At 39.7% G+C, this 23156-nt stretch overlaps 2 protein-coding genes across 7 annotated transcripts in view; one reads left to right on the top strand and one right to left on the bottom strand.

The window, feature by feature from the left end:
* Positions 1 to 4035, top strand: part of DTX1 (deltex E3 ubiquitin ligase 1) — a 30840-nt gene extending 26805 nt beyond the window's left edge. For both annotated transcript variants that reach the window (XM_072148323.1, XM_072148331.1), the window contains exons 6-10: positions 617 to 678; positions 1008 to 1166; positions 1469 to 1630; positions 1737 to 1826; positions 3101 to 4035. In XM_072148323.1, coding sequence (XP_072004424.1) covers positions 617 to 678; positions 1008 to 1166; positions 1469 to 1630; positions 1737 to 1826; positions 3101 to 3328 — 701 coding nt within the window. In that variant the 3' untranslated portion in view covers positions 3329 to 4035. The remainder of the gene's footprint in view (positions 1 to 616; positions 679 to 1007; positions 1167 to 1468; positions 1631 to 1736; positions 1827 to 3100) is intronic.
* Positions 4036 to 10892: 6857 nt separating this feature from the next.
* RASAL1 (RAS protein activator like 1) overlaps positions 10893 to 23156 on the bottom strand; it is a 57827-nt gene continuing 45563 nt past the window's right edge. For all 5 annotated transcript variants that reach the window (XM_072148250.1, XM_072148234.1, XM_072148224.1 and 2 more), the window contains 9 exons: positions 21469 to 21661; positions 20887 to 21024; positions 18890 to 19034; positions 13282 to 13454; positions 12015 to 12155; positions 11738 to 11873; positions 11538 to 11658; positions 11247 to 11326; positions 10893 to 11157 (listed from right to left, as the gene is read on the bottom strand). In XM_072148250.1, coding sequence (XP_072004351.1) covers positions 11036 to 11157; positions 11247 to 11326; positions 11538 to 11658; positions 11738 to 11873; positions 12015 to 12155; positions 13282 to 13454; positions 18890 to 19034; positions 20887 to 21024; positions 21469 to 21661 — 1249 coding nt within the window. In that variant the 3' untranslated portion in view covers positions 10893 to 11035. The remainder of the gene's footprint in view (positions 11158 to 11246; positions 11327 to 11537; positions 11659 to 11737; positions 11874 to 12014; positions 12156 to 13281; positions 13455 to 18889; positions 19035 to 20886; positions 21025 to 21468; positions 21662 to 23156) is intronic.

Here is a 23156-nt window from a genome sequence, read left to right as displayed (position 1 = left end):
AGCAAATCTGTAATATGGAACTGTAGGAGAATTATATAGGAGACTGACAGATGATAGGTAGATTTATGATAGAAGATAAATATGAAATATGATATACATGATAGAGAGATCTATAGATGCATAAATATAAAGTAGATTATATAAAGATAGCTAGATAGATGATAGAAGATATATATGAGAGATAGAAGATTGATGATAGATACATACAGTACATACAGAGATAGGAGATAGATAGGTGGATAGAAGCTAGAAAGATAAATGGTTAGATAGACAGATATATAGATAGGCAATAGACAAATTATAGACAGATAGATGATAAGAACCAAGGGGTATTAAAGAAGCAATACGTCCTCTGCCCACAAATAACCACATGCAGGGAGCCCCTGCCTTGTTTGCCGCCCCCCAACGCCAGCACTGATCATTGCACATGTGCAATGCCCAACTCTGTACTGTGGATAGGTGATAACGTGATATAACCAGAATACCCCTCAAAGTAGTTAATTTTTTGAATGACAGTAGGAAGGACTAACCATAATAGAGGATATGAGTGTTTATGTCTCTCGTTTATTAAATGGTATAGAAACTCAAGGAAAATATTTTTATGTTTAATACTTAGGTAAGAACCCAGAAGAAGTAGTGCGAAGATACATCCAGAAGGTAAAGTCTCCACCAGACGAGGTTAGTATTGTATTTCAGTTGGAGCACATCTGACAACCAATTCCATATTATATTCATGAAATATCTTAACATCTTCAACTCAAGGATGGACAACTATAGAGGCTACCACCATGATAGCCATGCTATCAATTCATGTCTATTATAGATACCTTGATGTCTTCGACACATAAAAACCTTTATATAAAAGTAAATGCCATGGGACTGTGGGTTAAATTCTAAATATTTATCTAAAAACCACAGCTCATTAAATGAGGACATTTTTATGTACATGTTGTGTAGTTGAAGTAAAACGCAATACTAGTTTTAAGTCTTATATTTAATGTTTTTAGGATTGCACCATTTGCATGGAACGTCTGGTCACTGCTTCGGGTTATGATGGGGTCCTGAATCACAAAGGAATCCGATCCGATTTAGTTGGGAAATTAGGGAAATGTAATCATATGTACCATGTCCTGTGTCTGGTAGCAATGTACAACAATGGGAATAAGGTAGGTTTCTCTTTGATTTATTATTTATGTACATTTCTTTTAATTAAGTATTTTCAAATGGTCACTTAGGTCTAGTCCTCAGTTGTGCTGGGGCTTTTGGTCACTCTCCTGTTTAGGAGAGGATAAGGGTAATGAAAATTTCCTCTAATAATGGAAGGGGAACGGAACCTGCCAAATGCAGGTGTGAACTTTCTTTTCAAAAAGTCAATGACATTTACTGAAAATATTAGATGACTTTTATGTAGCTGGATCCCATAACCATGTTATAAGGAATAAAATATTCTCATACTTTCTCCAATCAGGATGGCAGCTTGCAGTGCCCCACATGCAAAGCAATATATGGGGAGAAAACAGGCACTCAACCTCCAGGGAAGATGGAGTTTCATGTCATTCCTCACTCGCTTCCAGGATATCCTGAGTGTAAGACGATTCGCATAGTGTATGATATTCCAAGCGGAATGCAGGTATAAGACATTTCTCTGCATCTTGATAATGCATTATGTGTTCAATATTAGACCTACCGGTTTCTGGGTTTTTTTTAATCTCTTGACAAATTATTTTGGTTTCCAGGGGCCTGAGCATCCAAACCCAGGGAGGAAGTTTACAGCCCGAGGCTTTCCACGTCACTGTTACTTGCCAGATAATGACAAAGGAAGAAAGGTGAGACCTTTATGAAATTTGTATTTTAATTCTGCAAGCAGTCCAGATTCCTAACCTTGTTGGACAAAATATAATTTGGACAAGACATGTTTGGGTAATACATATGGAACACACTCTATATAAGTGCACAGTATATAGGGAATACTGGATGGAATTTCAAAATCATGAGGAATTGAACCCTAACCTCAGATCTCACCATTTAAGATGCGTTCACTCGTGGCGTTAATGTATACATTTTCAAACACATCACAACAGCTGAAAAGAGGAAATTTGCCAGATTACATTGCTGTCAACATGCAAATATGTAACGTACAAAACGCATGTGTTAACGCAATGTTAAGGCATGCATTAACATCAATTTAATAAACTTGCACTGATCACGGGTGTTAAGGGTGGGTGTTTGCTGCAGGGGTGGGCATTTGCTGCACCTTTTTGCCTAGTGTATAAGATGACCCCCCAATTCTGAAAACATTTTTCGGGGGTTAAAAAAGTCGGAAAATACGGTATAAGATTTTGATACAGTACCTTTTTTTTAATAAAAGGATGTGGTGAGGATTCAGGATGGTAAAAACTGAAATCCTAAAAGTTGGCCACTTTGGCCTTGTGTTTTTTGTAATGTGTATAAATTGATGCCTCCGATCTTTTAGCTCATGATCCAGACTTTCCGAAACTTTAAATGGCTGCAGATGGAGGGGCATGTGATCTCTATCTGTCCATGAACGATCACCACAGACTCATAGAGATCACATAATCCTCCATCTGTGTCCATTATATCGTCAGGAATGTCCCCACACTTAAAGGGGTTGGTCACTTTTCCTCATGGTTTTAACTCCTATTCATATATACTCCCAATACATACCGTACATTGAAAGTATTCATAAACCCAAAAGAAAGTTCATTCATATGGATATACAGGTTTTCAAGATTACATTATTCATACAGAGGCATCCAGTAAAAACATATACACAGAACCATACATTTTTTCACATTTAGAGTATATAGGTGAAGGATGCTACTGTAAACCTATAGGGAAATACAGAGGTATGCATTGGAAGTATAACTGGGATTATCTTTAAGAATGTGCATACTATAAATGGAGAAACATTCAACAAATATGAATAAAATCTGTAACTGATCCTTAAATTCTGTCTATGGTCCTTTGATTCCATCATAAAATATTCCAACTTATATTCACAATTATAGTTATACTGAATACAAAACTATAGTAGAGTATCCTTGTTCACTGTTGATCCATCTGGTACTATATATTTCAGGTCTTACGACTCTTGGTGGCTGCATGGGATCGACGTCTGATATTTGCTATTGGTACCTCCAGCACGACAGGAGAATCCAACACAGTGGTGTGGAATGAGATACATCACAAGACTGAGTTTGGGTCCAACCTAACAGGGCATGGGTATCCTGATCCTAACTATTTAGACAATGTTCTAGCTGAACTTACTTTGCAGGGAGTGATGGAAGAGAAAGCATTGCCCTATTAAGCAAAGCTCTGGACCCTTTCGTAAAAATGGAGCCAACAGCATCAGTTGCAGAACTTTGACACCTTTGTTTTGCTAGCTACTGTTTCCTACTTTTTCAGGGGGTTTAATCCAGCCAATTCTGGGACACCCCACAAAACCGCTCGTTATAGCAAAATGTGATTGAGGTTTCTGCTGAGACTGAAAGATACCTAACATTATAGGTGGAGCATGGAATCGTTGTTTGCCCCATGCAGGCTCCAGCGGCACAAGTTGCAGAGCATCCATTTACAAAGCATGATGTTTTTGGGGATAAAAATGAGCATTGTTCCGATAGGAGGTGACAATTCAATGAATGTTTGGAAGATATAATAGACTTTCTGTATCCAAGAACCAGGTCAATGACAACACATTCTATGCTAGCATTGGTCTCGTCTCTGTATTACAGCAGAGAACTCTAAAGGGTCATATTCTTCCCTCTTAGTATTAAAGAAGAGACCAAAAGCCTCCCGTCTCCCATCACCTGCGTGATCAGTATAGATGTTGTGTGAATTCTGTGCGCTATACAGTCAAGCCTATGAAGGTACATCCTCCTCAGCAATGCTTAAAACAACCAGGCTCTGAGTTGTAAGCAATAAGACATACGTTTACAAGCCAGTGTGCTGGGTGGTTATGGGTTACCTACAATTAAGATGTAGCAATTGTCATCTTATTAAACGGAATGCTTCATATACTGTTTATAGTCAGCGTTACTATTCTACTATGTACCTTTTGTCATTTTAATAACTTTGCAATCCATTCTTCCATCATAGAATGCATACCATGCCATCTGCAAAGTTTTATTCTGTGAATGTTTACTTCCAGGATGCCACTTTATGCTAAAAGGGGACCTTTCCACTGGGTTTCATCCTAAATTGGCCCCAGCTTGTAATGAAGTTTCCTATGGTTCCCCTCAGGCTCGCTACACATGAACATCCTTGGTGCACCCCTCTGACACGGATATGGGAGAGGTTATGACAAAGGGGAGGTGCAGACTGCACAATCCCCTCCATCTGCCATAAACAGAGAATATATTTCTATATTTATATAAGACCATATTAGGGAATTTCAACTTACCCTGGTAAAGCTTCTTATTAGTGACCAACCCCTTTAAATATTCTTGTGCTACCTGGTATCAGATGTTTGTAAAAGAACATATAAAAACATTGGCCCTGAATAAGGATGATAGAAAATCTCAGAATAATAATTACAATTCAGCACTGAAACTAAGTTTTGTATAGCTTCATCTTTCTTATATGTTCCTAAAGAATCTTACAATCTAAGGTCTAGTTCATACTTGGGTCTGGGCTTTGAGGGGGGCTGTTGGAATGCATATCAGAACCTGTCAAGTGCCAACTTAGTATATTTTATAATGGGAGGGGGAACAGACATACTGAAAATAAGTATGTTCAATCCTATCTTCTTGAGTCCGATTCTTGTATCCATCAAAATAAAACGGCCTTGATGTGGCAGTAACGGCTCTGAGCATCCATGTTTGTGATGGAGATCAGTGGTGATGGGCATATGTGTACGGCTAGCAATAAAGGTAGCATTGGTTTTACCTATAGCATTGGCATTTATAATCTGAAACTAGCTGTATATAGAGCAACATTCCTATAGTGTATGTATAGTGCATAATGCATGTGAAGCTTTCCTAAAATCTATTTATGAGTCATGTATTTAAAACATTGGGCTAAAAAGTGGAACTGATGCCCATCAGATTCAAAATGTCACTTTTCAGTGCAGACTATTGAACATACTGGCTGCTTTAAACAAAATTAAAGGAAATCTACCATTTGTTTTCATGTATTATGATCCAAACATACCTTGAGAATGCTGTAGTTACAGTGATGCAGAAACATATCTTGTTTAACCCCTGAGCCAAGTGGTTTTGCTCAAAAAACAATTATATAATTCTTGGGAAAGCGAAGCAGCATGCTGGCTGCCTACATAGACACATTACACCAAGCTTCCTGAACTGTCCTGACAGGACTAATCAACCTGAGCTGGATCACTCATACACACCAGCTGGGTGATGGTGCAGCGATTACTTCTGCCCGTCACGCACAACACAGTGATTACATCATTCTCTGAAGCAGTGCATAATTAGGGTAAGAGGAGAAGCGCTGAGCCAGCCACAGGAGTGACACAGCCTCATTATTATAATTTTATAATTGTTTTTTTTCAGCAAAACCATTCAGCTCAGAGTGGTAAGAGATGTGTCTGCATCAGTGTGGTTTCAGCATTCTCAAGGTATGTTTGGTTCACAATGCATGAAATCAAATGGTTGATTTCCTTTAAGGTATAAAGTAAACACCAAGTATTATTGGTTTTCAAGCTACCCATTAGGCAAGAATTTTCTGTGACGCAGTTACCCTTATCTTCATGCACAAGTTACACTGTAGGTTACTTGTTAATCACAAGTTACATTTTTTATTTACATTATTTAATGTATTGCTACTTATTGCTTCTGTTTGGCAGCTTTGCCTAATGCGGATGTGTTACTTGATGGGCTGCAGAGCAGCTAATCAGGCAGCTTCACATCCCTAGCAAATAAGCATGGCTGTGATTGGCGGAGCTACTGAACCTAAAGTTTGGGTCTGATCATCTCTGCTTGTAATATACTGTAATAAAGAAAATCTTTTCTTTGTCCACACACAGGTGATTGAGAAGGAGAGGAGGCTAAAGCTAAATCCTTACACAGCAAGAGATTTTTGCGCTTGAGTTCAGCTCTGTAAGGAGATGTATATGGAACTGGTCAGGGAGATTTGGGATGCTAAACCATACACAGGTCCTTATGAGTTGGTGGTTTAGCCTTCCAGATCACCCAATATCAGCCAAAGACATAGTTAAAAAACAAAGTCAGACTTACCTGGGTCCAGAAACACTGGACCAACAGGGTGCCCTTTCACAGTGCCAGCGCTGGAAGCATCAGAGAGGAATCAGATGAGATGCATCTCTATGTAAATACAACTGTGTTTCTATTTATCTGGTCCTGGACAGCACTTATATGGGGCAAATTTGTACACCAAACAATACAACCTGTGGGTGGTTTAGTGTCCTTAAAGGAAAGCAACCACCATGGATCTACCTATAAAAGGTAGATCGGTGGTAGGTCCATCTATTGGACGTGAGGATAGCCTCTCTAGAAAATCTGCATATTAGGGAAATAAAAGTTTTAAAAAGATTGCGGGGATGTGAGGATTAGCCCTTAAAAGGGCTATCCTCACATCCAATAGATGCACCTACCACCCGATCTACCTTTATAGGGAGATCCATGGTGGTAGGTTTCCTTTTAAATGGAAAAAGTGTCAAAATTATTAGTCAGGAGACACTTTAGCAGCTTCTCCTTTTGTCTCTATGAGAAAGAAAGAAAGTTTATTTACACCAAATTGGACACAGAAACAGTATTGTTTAATAAATATCACACATTTTATTTAAAGTATTTATATATATATATATATATATATATATATATATATATATATATATATATATATATATATATAGGTTTAAATTTATTATTAACATTTTGAACACACCTTTAGTATTTCCATAGCAGCTGAGAGGGTAAGTCAGGTGCTACTAATCAAATGCCATTGATTTACTTGATAAGAAGCACTAGTGTCCCCCTCTATAAAAGCAGATGTTTTGGCAATTTGGGCTGAAGTATCCAGGAAAGACTTAACAGAAGGCCGAGGAGGAAATAGATCAAAACTGATTTTAGAGAATCAATCGTGTGCTCCTTATTAAACTGGGAAGAGCATTTCTTAACAAGTCCATCGTTCTATAATGAGAAAGTAGAAAGCATCTATGTGCCTAATTTAAGTTGAATTGGACTTTTTTTTTAGGTTCACTGCCTTCATAATTTTTCCTTTGCCTTTAAAAGTGGAAATGGTTTATTGGCTCAGCAGCTTTTAGGCAGATTTATCAATTATGCCATGTTAAAATATTGAATCAAAAGCAAACAAATCCCAGTCATCCAGCAAAAATGTGTAAAACATGCCTCTGTCTCTTTTCTTCCCTTAAAGGGGCATTCGAGGAATAAGCATAATTCATATTCAAATGGGTCCTTAACATATAAGCTAATGTGTAATTAGTTGTTAACTAACAGAAAAATGCTGCTGACATAGACTGTAATGAAGAATTAAAATGCTACTGGCCCTTTAATCAGTCCATTAATTTCCTCCATGCGGTCCGTTGTGGAGCGGACGCAGGACAGAAGATGGCCGCTGGTCACATGTCCGCCTCACATGTCCTGCACCTGCCTGGGCAGGTCATGTGATCACCACTATGTTTGGCTATAGTTGGTTGGTTGCAGTACATCCAGTATGGGCCAGTGTTTTGGTGATGGCAGTTACACACCATTACTATGGTAACAGAGCAAGAAAACCTGTTACATCATCACTGGGAGCAGAGCATAAGAGGGAGGAGCTGTTACTGAGAACTAAAGGATCTTGGGACTCCAGTGGCAGCCATCTTGGTGATAACTCATCATACTTTAGAGAGGCCATAAAATTTTGAGAATCATAAAATCAAATTATTTAAGCTCCATTTTGGGTTTTTGTATCAGACATTCATATTTCCATGGTATATAATGGTTTGCACAAAATTCAGTGGATGTGTAAAAATATATCCATACACCCACTCCTTTTGTATTTATCACTGTCAATAACCAGAGCCAAGAATAACACAAGATTAAAAATTTGTTAATGATAAATGCCCTCCATTGAGTCAACCACAAACTCTTATCAATACTAGGTATGGATATAAGTATTCCAGAGTCTGATAAGAGACTTTGAATCCAAAAGCTTGGCCATACTCTGCTTGTATACTTAGAATAATCGTCCTGTTGCTTGACAAATAAACAAAATGGCTGAAAAAGAAAAGTTGTTCCAATGGGCCAGACATCCGTTCATTTATGCTCTCTTGAGGTGTCACCACAGTATTTGGATTGGATTGAAGCAATGCGAGAGATGGATGAAGTCCTACAGGAAACAATTACTTCAAGGTTCTGCTGATAAAGATGGCTCTACAAGCTATTCATTCAAGGGGTTCCTTAGATTTTCTCTTCATTTTTGTTAAATATTGACACGGTGGAAATTGTTATGTGATATTATTCATCTTAAGACCTTCCAAGGGCTATATTTTTTATTTTATAGTAACAGGATTTAAAGAGGGTGTTTTTTTTTCATGACTATAGATGTATCGATACACATTTGAGTAAAAAAAGCTATCTAGGACATGATAACGTGTCATCATTTTTTAATGAATTTAAGAACACACACACACATATACATAGATAGATAGATAGATATATCTATCTATCTCAAAGTCGGCAGAAGAGTTGTTACTATGTATATTATATGAATGTGTGACATAATGTTGTTACTTGCGGATGTCATTGCAACATTTTTAAGTGCTTGTGATCACCCAGAAGATGGCAGAATGGAGGCAGTTTTCATGGTCCTATTAACCTAGTAAAAAAATTGAGGGCTCAATTCCTTACCTGCCAAAAAAACCTGCGACAAAGCCAACTCTATGGATGCAGCATAACACGGCATGCATGGACTGAACCTCACTCCCCTCACAACCCAGCCACGCTTGGCATGTCCTTGCAAATGTGAATAAAATCCATGTTGAATTCAATACTATTGTACTTTGCTGTGACACTTGAAGATGAAAGAATGAAGGAAAGATGAGAAATGTGTGGATAAAACAAATAATGAGGTGTCAACAAGAACTGTAAACTTCCTATCCCTCGTAGAACAGGAAATTAGAGGATCAGCTTTTGGAAAACAGCTGCTCATAGGTTTAGAGACAGGAGGAATATATGAGCAATTTATTTTTACTTAGGTGAATTGCAGCTTAAATTGTACACCCAAGAGTAATCCCTTAATGCATATGAAAGGAAATACTGGTGATGGACTCCATAAAGATTGTTTAATACCATGTAAACAATTTCTCGTTTTGTAACAACTATTGCCATTGAAATACTAAATTTTGCTAAAAGTACTTGAAAATGGATTGCTTAGGTTTAGCATCTGGGCATATATTTAATGGGAATACAAGATTAATTGCTCTTCCCAAAAGTTTCCAGGAGAAAAAATAATGACAAGATTTCTTATTTCAGTTTCTGTGAAAGTGAAGCCCTCCTGGTATGACACATTCTTCCTATTTTGTTGCCTGTGCCCTTAGTTGAACCTTAGAAAACCCAGTTTACATAGTGGCCAGAGGTTTACCTGTCAAACAACTCCTAAAACTAATAGGCATTACTAGAAAACACTGGGCCCAATAACAAAAAAAATTATATAAATATTAAAAAAAAGAAAATCATATAAACCTGAACATCACAGTATGAAATGCACAACGTTGCAAGTCTGTGGCCTATGGGCATGGTCAGGGCCATCAGTAGTGAAAAATGCATAAGAACTGCGACTGATTGCAGAGGCGTGTCCATTATTTTACCATACCCCTTCATGCATTATGACATACATTTGGAGAGCGTGTGGTAAGGGCTCATGGGCTAAAAACTCTCCATACAGGGCAGATTTCTGCTGTATTATACAGTAGACACCTGCCAATGACTGCCATGGTCAAACTTGACAACTATATGTAACAGAATAACTTTAAACTCTTTAAGAGCAACCATAGATGAGCACAATTTTGGCTTTGAGGTTGGGTTTTAACAGTGCAGCAAGCACACATTATTAACCCTGTACACCAATGAGGACTACACATATTTATGTTTAACAATCTCATTTACCTGCAAATTTGTGTGATCATTGGGCCAAGCAGGTGGACAGAGTTGCTGATGTGTGCGGTTGCCTTAGTGTGTAAAACCCAGTTTGAGGTACCACAGATAAACTAAAAGGGTTTTACATTATTATTATTAGTATCATGGCTGCTTCCTCTAAAGAATAGTTTCTCACCTACACACACTATGTATGTTATTGCATCTAAGCCTGCAGCTGGGCTGCGTGGTGCAGTTTCTGGAAGAGAGTGATTCTTCTGTATAGACCCTACAAGGCTATTAGGCATAGGAAATGTAACAGTCTGAAAGCTTATGCATTCTTGGAAATAAGTAGTCTGATATTAATGCGGTGACAAATGTGCGTCCCGATTTAAGACATAGCACAGAAGACTAATGGCAGATTCACACAATGTAATCTGTACCAGTAACCTACAATTAAAACCCGGGTATTTCCAAACTACTTTTGCTTTGGTAACTGCTGACAGAAACGATGGCATTCCAGTTACTGACAATTGTAGAACTAAACACCCCAGTTGGCAGAATGGGTGGCCAATAAATTACAGAGGATAAGGTCCTGTGTATGCTACCGTCTTAAGAATGAACTACAACTACAAAATGCAGGACACTCAGTGATAAATGATTGTATTTAAAACAAGCCCAACTCAGATCCTTAGGGACAGAGCTTAAAACTGCTGACAAATGCACTTCTATTTACGCCAAGGAAGCTAATTAGTTCCAACTTTGTGGTTTGCCCTGGTCAAAGGATACATATAAAAAAAAATAAAACAAAGCAAGTTATTTGCCTGTTTTTATTATTATTTTTAGAATCATAAATCTTCCCCCCCAAAAAAAGTACAAAAACCTGAAGAAGTTTGGCCAAGTATGAACAGCAATAAAAGGGCTTTGATAAGAATGGAAAGGTTGCAATGGATTGTGTTTTAGATACATTGACTGTGATTAGGCGTCTCCTCTCGCTCTTTTCTCTCGAAGGCCTGATGCGCCTTTTGTAAATCCTCGATCACAGATAGTAATCGTCTGGCTGGGGAAGATGGTGTGGAACCTATGTTAGGCAAATAAGAGATACAGAGGTACATAACTTACAGGATGCTACTTTGAAACTGAAATGTATATAGGAAGAGGATATGGAACCTTCAAGCGTCTTGCTGTTGTGACCAATAGGCTCTGGCTTTCCTACAGCTGCACATTCTGCCACCTCCAGATAGTTATTCCTAGTAGAAAAGAGAATCAACAGATCAAAGGTTTCCCAGACAGCATGGAAAGTGCCATGCATGGAAACACATTGGGTCTATTTTGCAAATAGTTACAATAGACAATAAAAGACAGGGAAGACAAAAATGATTCACTCATGCATTAACAATCACTGACATGAAAGCAAACTCAATGTGTAATAATAACAGAGGAGACTCTACATTTTCAGACCTGAGTATGTCCTTCACAGATAGAAGATGTCGAAATAGAACCTGAGCCTCGGCATCAGGATCTAAAGGATCACTCCAGTCCCCCAGAGTAACAGCCAAATGTGTACGACTACAGCCACGAACTAGAAAACAAGTACAACCAGACTGAAACTTCAATCTATTAGATGCTTATGAATAACAAAATGTATATTGGCTTCTTACCTGCTCGTTCGTTTTGCAGGCAGCATGTCCAGTGTGCATTGCGATAGGCCCCTGGGTGGTAGGTTGGCAACAAGCGCTGGTTACATAAACTGACTTTGCGCAGTGCAGAGAGCCATTGATTCAGCTCATTTACATTCTGTCAAGGCAAAATAAACCATGCATAATATTATATTAGTCAGTATATTACAATTTGGTGAACTGTGTCACTTGTATTGTGAACATATTTATTTTTTAGAAAGGATGAAATTAATAAGAGAAATATACCACTAATTCTCACCTTACATTGTATGTACATGATATGGCCTCCTTGTGCTTCACTATCCTGGGTTATGATCTGCATCATGTTGGGTTGCTGAAATGCATTTTCATCTACCCTCTCTACAGCACAGATCCGATGTATTGGTATAGAGGAACGGACCTGTAAATAGGAACATTGTGGGTTGTAAAAAAATAAATAAATTTTAAAAAAAAATGTATTCAATTGATCTATTTTTTTCCATTGTGGAAAAAAATCATTCCAAACTCTTGCTGGAATTCTACAGAATAATAGTAATCCTGTATGTTGTGTATATTGTTCAAAGAAGATACCCAACTCCTTTTAAAAGCCCACCAGTTTCTGTAATTGCCCAATTGTTGGATTTATAATTAGTGTCCACAAACCCTCTGGTTGCAGAGCACATGAGAATTATCCAACATATTTGAATTGTGCTATGATGGTTTACATAGTTTGTGCATTCCTACCATTCTGTTAAGAGCACTGTGACGTGTCAAGCTACTACATTACCTGTGAGCTGGAATGGTACGCATGTAAAAAGTAAATCCCACCAACAAGTAGTGGTAGTAGTACAGGGGAGGGGGCAGTGTTAGTGCACTTGCATGCCAGCTGAGCTACATCTTTGCGAGAACGATACAAATCCATTCAGGCAACCTCATAAAAGGTCCGATATCCGGCACATAGAGTTTACAAAATCATAAGGACAACATCCAAGAGAATCGCCAATGTAACTGGTGAGGAACCTTGTCGGCGTGCCTTAACCTCTTGTTTTAGCAAGCATCAGAGTATCCTTTAGACGTAAAGCCCCAGAAAAGCCAGCCAGGCCAAAAGAATAGCCAGGGAGGTTTACTTGAGAAAGGAGGAGCCTAAAAGAGAACCTCAGAGGGAACATTGGCCCACGGAGCACTATGGGAAATTATATTGGTAGAATGAAAACTTGGGACTTTGTAGTGAAAATAAGATCATGCATGGGATGTTGAAGCCATCAAGTCTAAAGAGAAATGTGCCCTGAGTGGTCTGTCAACAACCTCAACTTTGTCTTGTGGTCTTTATTCTTAGACAAAGTTGCAACACCCAACAGTAGCTGGGTGACCACCACCAACTAGGTATGCCAAAGTACTTTTCTCTGACTACAGCCCGAATAGGTTTTGTTAGTTACCTGCTAGCCACTGTCTTAAGGGGTCAGCCAAATAACACTTGGGGCTCTGACACCTGTACTACCTCATCACCTGTTTGATCCAATAGGCCTTTTGCCTAAATGTTCTCTTACCTGCCAGTCTGGGGACTTAGAGTATGAGAACGTCTGGCTGCTCAGCCAAAAGTATCTTTTCTTGAATGTAAATCGAGTAACCAGATTGACAGCTTCAGCTTTTCGCTTATGCAGGAATCCTTCCTTAATAGTGACTGATGGGTGAAAAAGTGTTCGTGATGTATGTCCACATTCTACAAAACATATGAGCAAGATTAATTGTATAGACCATACGTCTGAAAACTGTGCAAGGGACCATGAAATACATGATACTGCTATTCACTGTTCTCTATTATTAGGCTTGTCAGCCCAAATTTAATTTTTTGCCAGCAAGAAATATACTGTATGCTGAGGTGCTCTTGACATTTTGCATAATATATATATTTCCTTTTTGTCCGTTTGGCGGCACACATATGGGATTCATCCCCTAGGTACAACTCGGTAGAGAACAGGTTGACAAGCAGTAGTAGACTTAAAGGGGTATTCCGGGAATATGAACGTCTGACACAAAAACCCATGATGATATAACTAAATGAATACAACAATACTCAATGTCATTAGTCACAAAACGGAGCTTAAATAATTTGATTTTATGATTTACAAAGTTTATGGCCTCTCTAAAGTAGGTGGAGTTATCACTAAGATGGAAACTACAAGTTCCATGATCCTTTAGTTCTCAGTAACTCCTCCTCCCTCTTATGCTCTTCTCCCAGCGATGATGTAACAGGTTTTCTTGCTCTGTTACCATAGTAATGATGTGTAACTGCTATTATCACAACACTGGCCATACTGGATGCACTGCAACCAACCGACTACAGCCAAACATAGTGGTGATCACATGACCTGCCCAGGCAGGTGCAGGACATGTGATGTGAACATGTGACCGGCGGCCATCTTCTGTCCTGCAACGGACCGCGCGGAGGAAATTAACGGACTGATTAAAGGGCCAGTAGCATTTTAATTCTCCATTACAGTCTATGTCATCAGCATTTTCTGCTAAGGGGAGCAAAATTTTAAATAACAACTAATTACACATTAGCTTATATTTTGAGTGCCCATTTGTATATGAATTATGCTGATTCCTGGAATACCCCTTTAAACTTTTAGTGTATTGGCTGACACCACCTATATAAGGCCGGAGCATACACACAACCTTTGTATTTCTTTTTCTCTTAGGTATTAGAAAAGAGTTCAGGTCCTGTGTGTCTACACAGAATGAAAAAAAATTATCCAGATAATACGTTTTCTAGGTCCTCTGTGTTTTTACACAGAATGCTTGGATGCACTGGCCCAGGCTGTATATGCTTACATGCGGTCCCTCGTCCCAGAGGAGCCTGTACAGCTATCCTGTCTTTACAGGCTGTGGTGTGTATCGGCCACCATGTACCCGGCACATGAGACACTGCTGCATCTCCTACCTGCTGTGCCTTGTGGTTCATCAACCCTGCGTGCCTTACCTAGATAGCTTCCTGCATAGACTGCAGCCCAGGTAACAGCCTGAATAATAATTCAGGCTGTGGTGAGTATCTACCACACATCACTGACACATGAGATCTCTCCTGCATCTCCTACCTCAGTGATGGCTAACCTATGGCACTGGTGCCAGAGGTGGCACTCAGAGCCCTTTCTGTGGGCACTCAGGTCATCACCAGAGATGACTCAAGGTATCTTCTTGCAGTCCCAGACAGCCCAGGACTTGCTGTGCACAGAGGTATTTTAAAGTGACAGCTGTACCTGGGACTATTTTCTGCTTTATTGGTGTCCTCAGGTGCTGGTATCAATGAAAACTGTGACAGAGAAAGGAGTATAAATCACAAATTAAATTTCTGTGTTGGCACTTTGCTATAAATAAGTGGGTCTTTGTTGTAGTTTGGGCACCCGGACTCTAAAAGGTTGGCCATCACTGTCCTACCTGCTGGGCCTTGTGGCTCATTAACCCTGTGTACCTCAACATCGGATGCCTGGATTGCCTCCTGCATAGACTGCAGCCCAGTGCTGCTCCTGGTATTAACCATTTGTTCATCTGGATGGAGGCAGCACATTGTATCAATGAGTAAATTCCTATACCAGGACACTGCTCTCTCCTCCCAAAGAGCCTTGATACACTTGTGATATATTATACTTTTTTTTTTTAACCAGTTTTTTCCTGCTAGACATCTCTGCATATTACACAGTTTTTTTTACAGTTACCACATGTTGTACAGAGATCTCCGCATGTCATACCCCGATTTCAACCGACCCTGCTATAACTTGCAGTACAGGAATCTCTACATTTCAGATCCTGGGATATAGAGTGTGAGCACCTGGTTGTCCTGCGCTCTGTTCCTGGACGTACTGGTGTTTCTTGTGCACATGTGTAAGCGATTGCTATGTACTGGTGCATTTTAAATTTGCATTCACCCGTTGCAGACATAATATCATGCAACCTCACAGCAGGTCTCAGCTGCCAGATACCTTGTCTTGCAGAGTGCAGAGTTTAAGCTGAATGCTCGGGTCTCCTATGTATATGCCAAGGTCTAATGTCTATGTTGCTGAATGCCCAGGTCTAATGTCTACGTTGCTGAATGCCCAGGTCTAATGTCTACGTTGCTGAATGCATAGATCTTCATTGCTGATGTTTATCTGCATTTCAAGTCACTCCTGCGTGCTGACCCCAGGGTTTATATGCAGAGTCTGTGAGCTCTGCTTGACTTAGAATTATCTTACCAGTATTTCATGTGTATAATCGGTGACCTTTAACACTGTGAATTTACCAACCAATTTCTCTGGACTAGATGTTATGAGCATGCACTCTGGTAAGGAATGAGCATGCACTTAGCCTCTAAGTAATAAGCATGGCCTGTGTGATTATACACTGTACCCACGGCCTTTATCTGGTGAAATGTGCAGGTACCTATGATCTGTATACATAGTGAAATAATGTAATAATGATACAGAGCAAACTGATACCAGAAACTGAGTTCTGCTTATATGTATGTTCTCCATAGTCTGCTCTAGATGAATGGCATTGGAGAGTGATCCTCTCATATCCAGACAGAACTCCTCATACACTGATGTTGGCTGCATATGGCTTGTTTGTACCCATCTTTACTTCATACTAATGTGTTTTCACTAGACGTCCTCTCCTGAGCGGCTGTCAGAGACCCCTATGAGATGTGGAAAGAGCAGAGAAATTAGGCAGAGGTTATGTCCTAACCCATTACCTATTGAGAATGAATCTAATATCTGTTCTCCTATGTTTACCCCAGGATACAGATCCAGAGATCCACACAGATACCAGGCCATAACCTTCCTATCATGGATCATCTTCTTTTCTTCTAGATCTTCACACATCCTCTATTGCAGATTCTAGCTTATAGGAATATTAAATCTCACAGAGAATAAATCTGATGACCCAGACCAGATATTCCTTCTGAGGAAGGAGAATGTAATCACCAGTGGAAACCACTAAAGATACTGAAGGGAAACGTCAGGGAAAATACAATTCTGCTTTCCAGTCACTAATGATGATGTCTTCCCTACTCACCCAGTCCTGTCTATATATTTTCAGCATGGATGGCCCACACCTGAAAACTGTATTAGAGGTCCGGTGACCAATGGATGAAATCCTACAGTCTTTGCCACTACTGGCCATGTTATCTGTCAAGATTCCTCTGAAGTCATGGTTGCTTTGGCCGTATAGACAAAGCTCTGGAATAAGGACGCTCCAGCAAAAAGATTATTTGAATTTTCAAAGTTTCTATCTTTTTTCTATGTTATTATTCTAATACTTCTATCTTGTCTCCAGCAATTCACCTGTGAGTGCAGGCAGCAGGCCGTCCCTAAGCCTGCCTCACCTGGCCAATCCACCTGTGAGTCCAGGCAGCAGGCCATCCTATCTTCTTCCTGCATGAAGACATGTGAAGTCACATGACACGTCACGGCCAGCGCTGAGTGGAGGTCCAGGGTGCCTACTCACAAGGGATACATCTTCTGGCACCACTAAAAGCCTAAGCCCAGGAGAATCCTCAAACCAGCCTATCATGTTCATGCTTGATGGCCACGATATCGTCCAGGAAGACTGCAGAACTCCAAGCACTGTCCTTCAAGGATTCCTAACTTTCTACCCGAAAGCATCATGTCACTTTCCTGCCTAGCCTTCATCCAACGATTTCTACAGTCTTCAGAACAATTCTTTCAAACAATACAATGTCAAAGAACTTTAAAAAGAGGGCAAATTGTCCATTTGTAACATTGACTAGCTGGGAGCCAACTCTGCATTAGCTTCTTTAGCCAAGCTCTGTCACGTCTATCAGTTCTACAGAGCAGCCACGTGGTCCTCTCCATCCTCCTCTATAAATCTATGCAGGATGGACTTCTCTGCCTCCTAAGTTTTCAGCCTTACACAAGGTGGTGCTGCAACAGGTGACTAAGATCCCTCCCCATAAGTACTCCTTGCTAAGTCCCATATGTGTGCTGCCGAACGGACGAAAAAGAAGGAGGAAATTTGCTTACCAAAATCTCCATTTCCTTTAGTCTGTGAGGCAGCACAACTTTCCCACCCTTAAAGGAAACCTACCACTTGAAGTGGCAGGTTTAAGAAGAAAACACCGAGCACCAGCTCAGGGTGAGCTGGTTGCGGAGCTTATTTTTGTTAGTGTTTTAAACCGCTGTATCGCGGTTTAAAACACTTTTTAAACTTTATAGCCGGCGCAGGGAGGTACGCGCTCAGCGCTTACCGTGCGCGCGGCTACATAGGAAGTGAAGGAGAGTCGCGCGTATGGTAAGCGCCGAGCGCGTACCTCCCTGCGCCGGCTATAAAGTTTAAAAAGTGTTTTAAACCGCGATACAGCGGTTTTAAACACTAACAAAAATAGGCTCCGGCACCAGCTCACCCTGAGCTGGTGCTCGGTGTTTTCTTCTTAAACCTGCCACTTCAAGTGGTAGGTTTCCTTTAAATGATAAAACGTTATTGCTATATACCATTCAAGGGTTGTGTGTGTGCTCCGGCCTTATACATGTGGAGTCAGTCTACTACTGCATGATAACCTTGTCTCTTCTGAGTTGTACCTAGGGGAAGAATCCCATATGTGTGCTGCCGAACGGTCTAAAGGAAATGGAAATTTCGGTAAGCAAATTTCCTTAAATATATATAAATATACATACACACACACACAAAACTAGGCAGCACTGAAGCATTTGAAGCTTGACAAAACCTTCTGTGATGGAGATTGAAACGTAGAATTGGAACAAATCAACACGTTTTTTCACACTATCTATATTTGTATTTTTAAATTACATAGAGTTTTTGCCTGATTATGCTGTGTATTCATCAGGTGGCATGTTTTAGAGAAAGAGGGGCTGAGCAGGTTGAGATATAGTTTATTATAACTTGCAAGTCAAGGAGGTTGTCCTTCCTTTACCAAGCAAACAGGCATAGTCATTAATAGACTCTTGCAGATTTTACTGTACTTCCAAGGTACCAGGCTCCCTGTGTTATTATTGAACAGAAAAATAAGGTAGAGACAGATCGTGATACAGGTTCTCATTAGCTAAGAATCCTTCTGAATATATTAAATAAATGAAATATCGTTAAATGGATTAAAAAACCACGTTTAAATGACCTGAAAATAACTTTTGATCCACATACCCACATCACTTTCCATGTCTATAAGTTTGTCTAGGTAGTCCCGCAGACGCCCAACACTTTGTTGAATAAGTGGATGTAAAGGAGACATCCACTGTTCTTTTCCATGCCCAATCTGCTGGCCCAGATTACCAATACTCTGTACAGCCTGAAAAAACAGTAAATGATCATTATAAACATTTCCAAGAAAATAGTAAATTACTTATTAGAACAGTCCATTGAAAGTTATACTTCAAAAGCCTCTTCATGGAATGGATAATATATTAGATATAAGTACTCAAATATGTACACAACATGAGGTGACTAGAAACACCCTCACACACTCTTCATCACATCCGTCATATGTATTGCACTGGATAGATCTGAATGAAACATAACAGTCAACTACACTAGCCTTCAAATTCACTAGGTCAATGTATGGCAATTTTTCCATTTAGGCTATCATCAACAGATACATGTATGTGTGTTAGCATGTTAGAACTCTGCACTTACTTCGTTAGGATGCACTACTTTGAAAGAAGCATGGCCAATACAATGTGTATAGTGGGCAGATGTGACAGGGATCAAAGACAATACATAATGAAAATTGCATGCAATGCTAACAAACTAACTACAGTCACAAGTGAACAAATTAACTACGGTATATACTTGTGTATATGCCAAGTTTTTCCACACATAAAATGTGAGCCCCCTCCAGCTTACATACGAGTATATAAAAAATAAATAAACTTCCATACTCACCTTCCAATGCTCGCTGCGGCTCTTCCTCCTTCTCTTGTAACTTGTAACAGAGCGGGCAGAGCGCATGGACACGTCACTGCCCGCTCTGTTACAAGAGAAGAAAGAAGAGGAGTCGCAGGGAGCATTGCAAGGCGATTATGTAAGTTTATTTTATTTTTTTTACACCACGGGTCTGCAGGGCATTTCATAATTTGGGGTGTTGCTGCTGGGCATTTCTTTACTGGGGAGGCCTGCACAGGGCATTACATTACATTACTAGGGGGAGGCTTGCACATGGCATTACATTACTAGGGGGAGGCTTGCACATGGCATTACATTACTAGGGGGAGGCTTGCACATGGCATTACATTACTAGGGGGAGGCTTGCACATGGCATTACATTACTAGGGGGAGGCTTGCACATGGCATTACATTACTAGGGGGAGGCTTGCACATGGCATTACATTACTAGGGGGAGGCTTGCACATGGCATTACATTACTAGGGGGAGGCTTGCACATGGCATTACATTACATCACTGGGGAGTCCTACACAGGGAATTACATTACTGGGGGAAGCCTGCACAGGGCATTACATTATTTGGGGAAGCTGTGACCAATGCATTTTCCACCCTAGGCTTATACTCAAGTCAATAAGTTTCCCAGTTATTTGTGGTAAATAAGGTGTCCTGGTTTATACTAAAGTATATATAGTAACCTAAATGCAGCAGAATTTTGCCTTAATTTACACCAAAAAATGACATCCTGTACAATGCATAGATTATGAGTTTCAGGCACTTGCCCCCCAACTTCAGGCACTTGCCCCCCAACTGAGGGGGCATGGCTTAAGATGAAGATGCAATGGTATGCAAATCGGGTACAATGTAAGCCAACTAAGAGGTATTACAGACTTAGCCATTAGCCCTGTAATAAATTTGGTGGCATTTAAGACTAACCAGTCTAACTTTAGACAGTCTAACTCTTAGGCCTCATGCACACAACTATGTGCTTCACCTGGGCCAGAGATTGGGCATAGCACAAAACTGCTCAGCTTTCCCTTTCTATAAGAAACTGAGAGCCAGTGTTGCAAATCAGGGCAGAATTAGGACCTGCTTTATCTTTTGCAGCGCAGCATCAGTCATGGTGCCGGGTAGACAGGTATAATAGACCTCGATGGGGGCCATGATCTCCCCACAGTTTATGTGGTCACGGACCCCAATATGGTCAAGTGCATGGGACCTTATACAGAATTAGTAAACCTGCCCCTTTTGTTTAAGAATACCTTAGCCAGCAGGAGCAAAGTGCGTGCAGTGCGTGGATCTGCATGATGTTCCCGTAAGTGAAACAACTTGGGTGTGAGGATAGCAGGTGCAAAAAAGCGCAAGAAAAGGAAACCACTGATGGCCGCATACTTCACATCCTGTTTTTAAGCAGAAAATATTATCACATAGTATTTAATATAGTACCCCACCCATATATGTTCAACGTACTGTATTTACATATTAACAGACATAATTGCATTTTAGAATATTTATGCATTTAGAACAGGTTAAACTTTTTGGTTCAAGCCAAAAAAAGAATTGATAGAAGAATGTGAAAAGTATACATGTGTTTTTTTCCTTTTCGTCGTACATCGGGTTTATTCAAAACAGCATAAATATCTATACAATGTCAAAATAGCCTAAGGGGAGTTAAACAATAGAATGAGATGACTTGGAAGGTGTTTTGGTTTCCTTTTATCAGTGATAATCCAGTGATCATATAGTATGGAATAAAATCTATACCAGATTATATATGACAACTGTTTCCTAAATCCAACCTTAAAAAGTATTTATTATCTCTGAAAAATAATTGTGATTCTAACCTGGTTGGTTGCTCCTGGAAACCTTTCCTCAACCCGCTTATGTAGCTGCTTGAAGCACAGACGCATACCTGGTGGGCACTGTTCACCGGAGCCAAGGATGGCATCAATTATATCACTCAGGTAACCCCTCATAGACTCTACACTGCTCTCCCGTATCTGCTGCTCAGAAACGGAACCTTTAAAGGAGATACGTCTGCAACAATGAGAAAAAATTTTTTATTCTGTCCAACAGACAGCACAGCAGTTTTCTGTATCTCATAAGTAAAGATGCAAATTAACGGCCACAAATTTGAGTTTCATTTTTTAAAAAAGAGTTTAATTTGTAACATTTTAAAATTAATGATGGCTGTAGGTCTAAACTCTTTGAAAAGAACATGGCTCAAATCAATAACAATTAATACATAGCTCCGAAAAAAGTCCCTTCTACATAACCAATAAATGTGAGGCTCAGGCTCATGTAGTCTTGTTCCATAGGGCTGTGGTGTCAAATGTATGGGTCGATTTTGTATTTCTGTCTTTTTTCTTTTTTTCTTCTTTTTCTTTTTTTACATGTGGCACAGAGTGTTCTTGCATTCATCTTCCTAAACTACACTTTACTAGAAGCATTGCTTCTGGAGAAAAATGCAGTGCCACATAACAAACACCATTCCAGCACATATACTGCTTACTTTTATTTGTGAGAGTTATACAGGCGGTCCCCTACTTAAGAACACCCAATTTACAGACGACCACTAGTTACAAATGGACCTCTAGTAAATTGGTAATTTACTGTACCTTAGCCCTATTCTACAATAAACAGATATCACAGGTGTCTGCAATTAAGCTTTATTGTTAATCCTGGTTCTTATGACATTTCAACATTTTTAAAATCCAATTGTCACATAAACCAAAAAAAATTTGACTGGGACTTCAATTATAAAATATACAGTTACGACTTGCATACAAATTCAACTTAAGAACAAAACAACAGAACCAATCTTGTACGTAACCCGGGGACCGCCTGTCTTAGTGTAAATTGGCAAGAAAAGCTTTATTTATATTTAAAATGTAAGCAATGAGTAAGGAGCAGAGCGATATCTACTACCGTATACACAAGCTCCACTATAAAATTATGACATCTTAGAGAAAATGGGACACCGTATAATATGTAGTAAAGTTAATAAATTATCGTAATGGATTCACAGACAGTTTAAATTTAACAAAGCAGGGTAAATTTAACAAAGCAGGGAGATGAGAAATAACTGAACTGAAAATGTCAATGCAAATACGTAGAAGACAACATACAGTAGCCATTAGTCAAAAACCTTGTGCTGTCACTACAGTCACCAGAATTTTGTAGCTTTAAAGGGGTTGGCCACTTTTCAATAAATATCTTCCATTAGACATGTCTCTGCATGTATATGTACCTGTGTTTTTTCCTCCTTTGAGAGATTCAGCCTTTCCAGATTTAGCCCTCTGCATATAGACACAACTTTCTGGGTCGTCCACATGGCGTCACCTACTGTGTGTTTCTTGCTCACAGTCTGTCCTTACTGACCGATACAGAGAGAGGGGAGGGGGAAAGAGCTGGAGAAGTCAAACTCCTGCTGCAGCTCCTCTTATGCATCAGTGTTCAGACATGTAATGGAGAGTTTGAAGGCAGAACTAAGTAAGTAGCAAGACTCCTGAATCACCTGAAAATTCAGGGA

The sequence above is a fragment of the Engystomops pustulosus genome, chromosome 1 (genome assembly GCF_040894005.1).
Source record: "Engystomops pustulosus chromosome 1, aEngPut4.maternal, whole genome shotgun sequence".
Classification (NCBI taxonomy): domain Eukaryota; kingdom Metazoa; phylum Chordata; class Amphibia; order Anura; family Leptodactylidae; genus Engystomops; species Engystomops pustulosus.
Note: the sequence above shows the minus strand (reverse complement) of the source record. Positions and strands in the feature narration are given on the sequence as shown.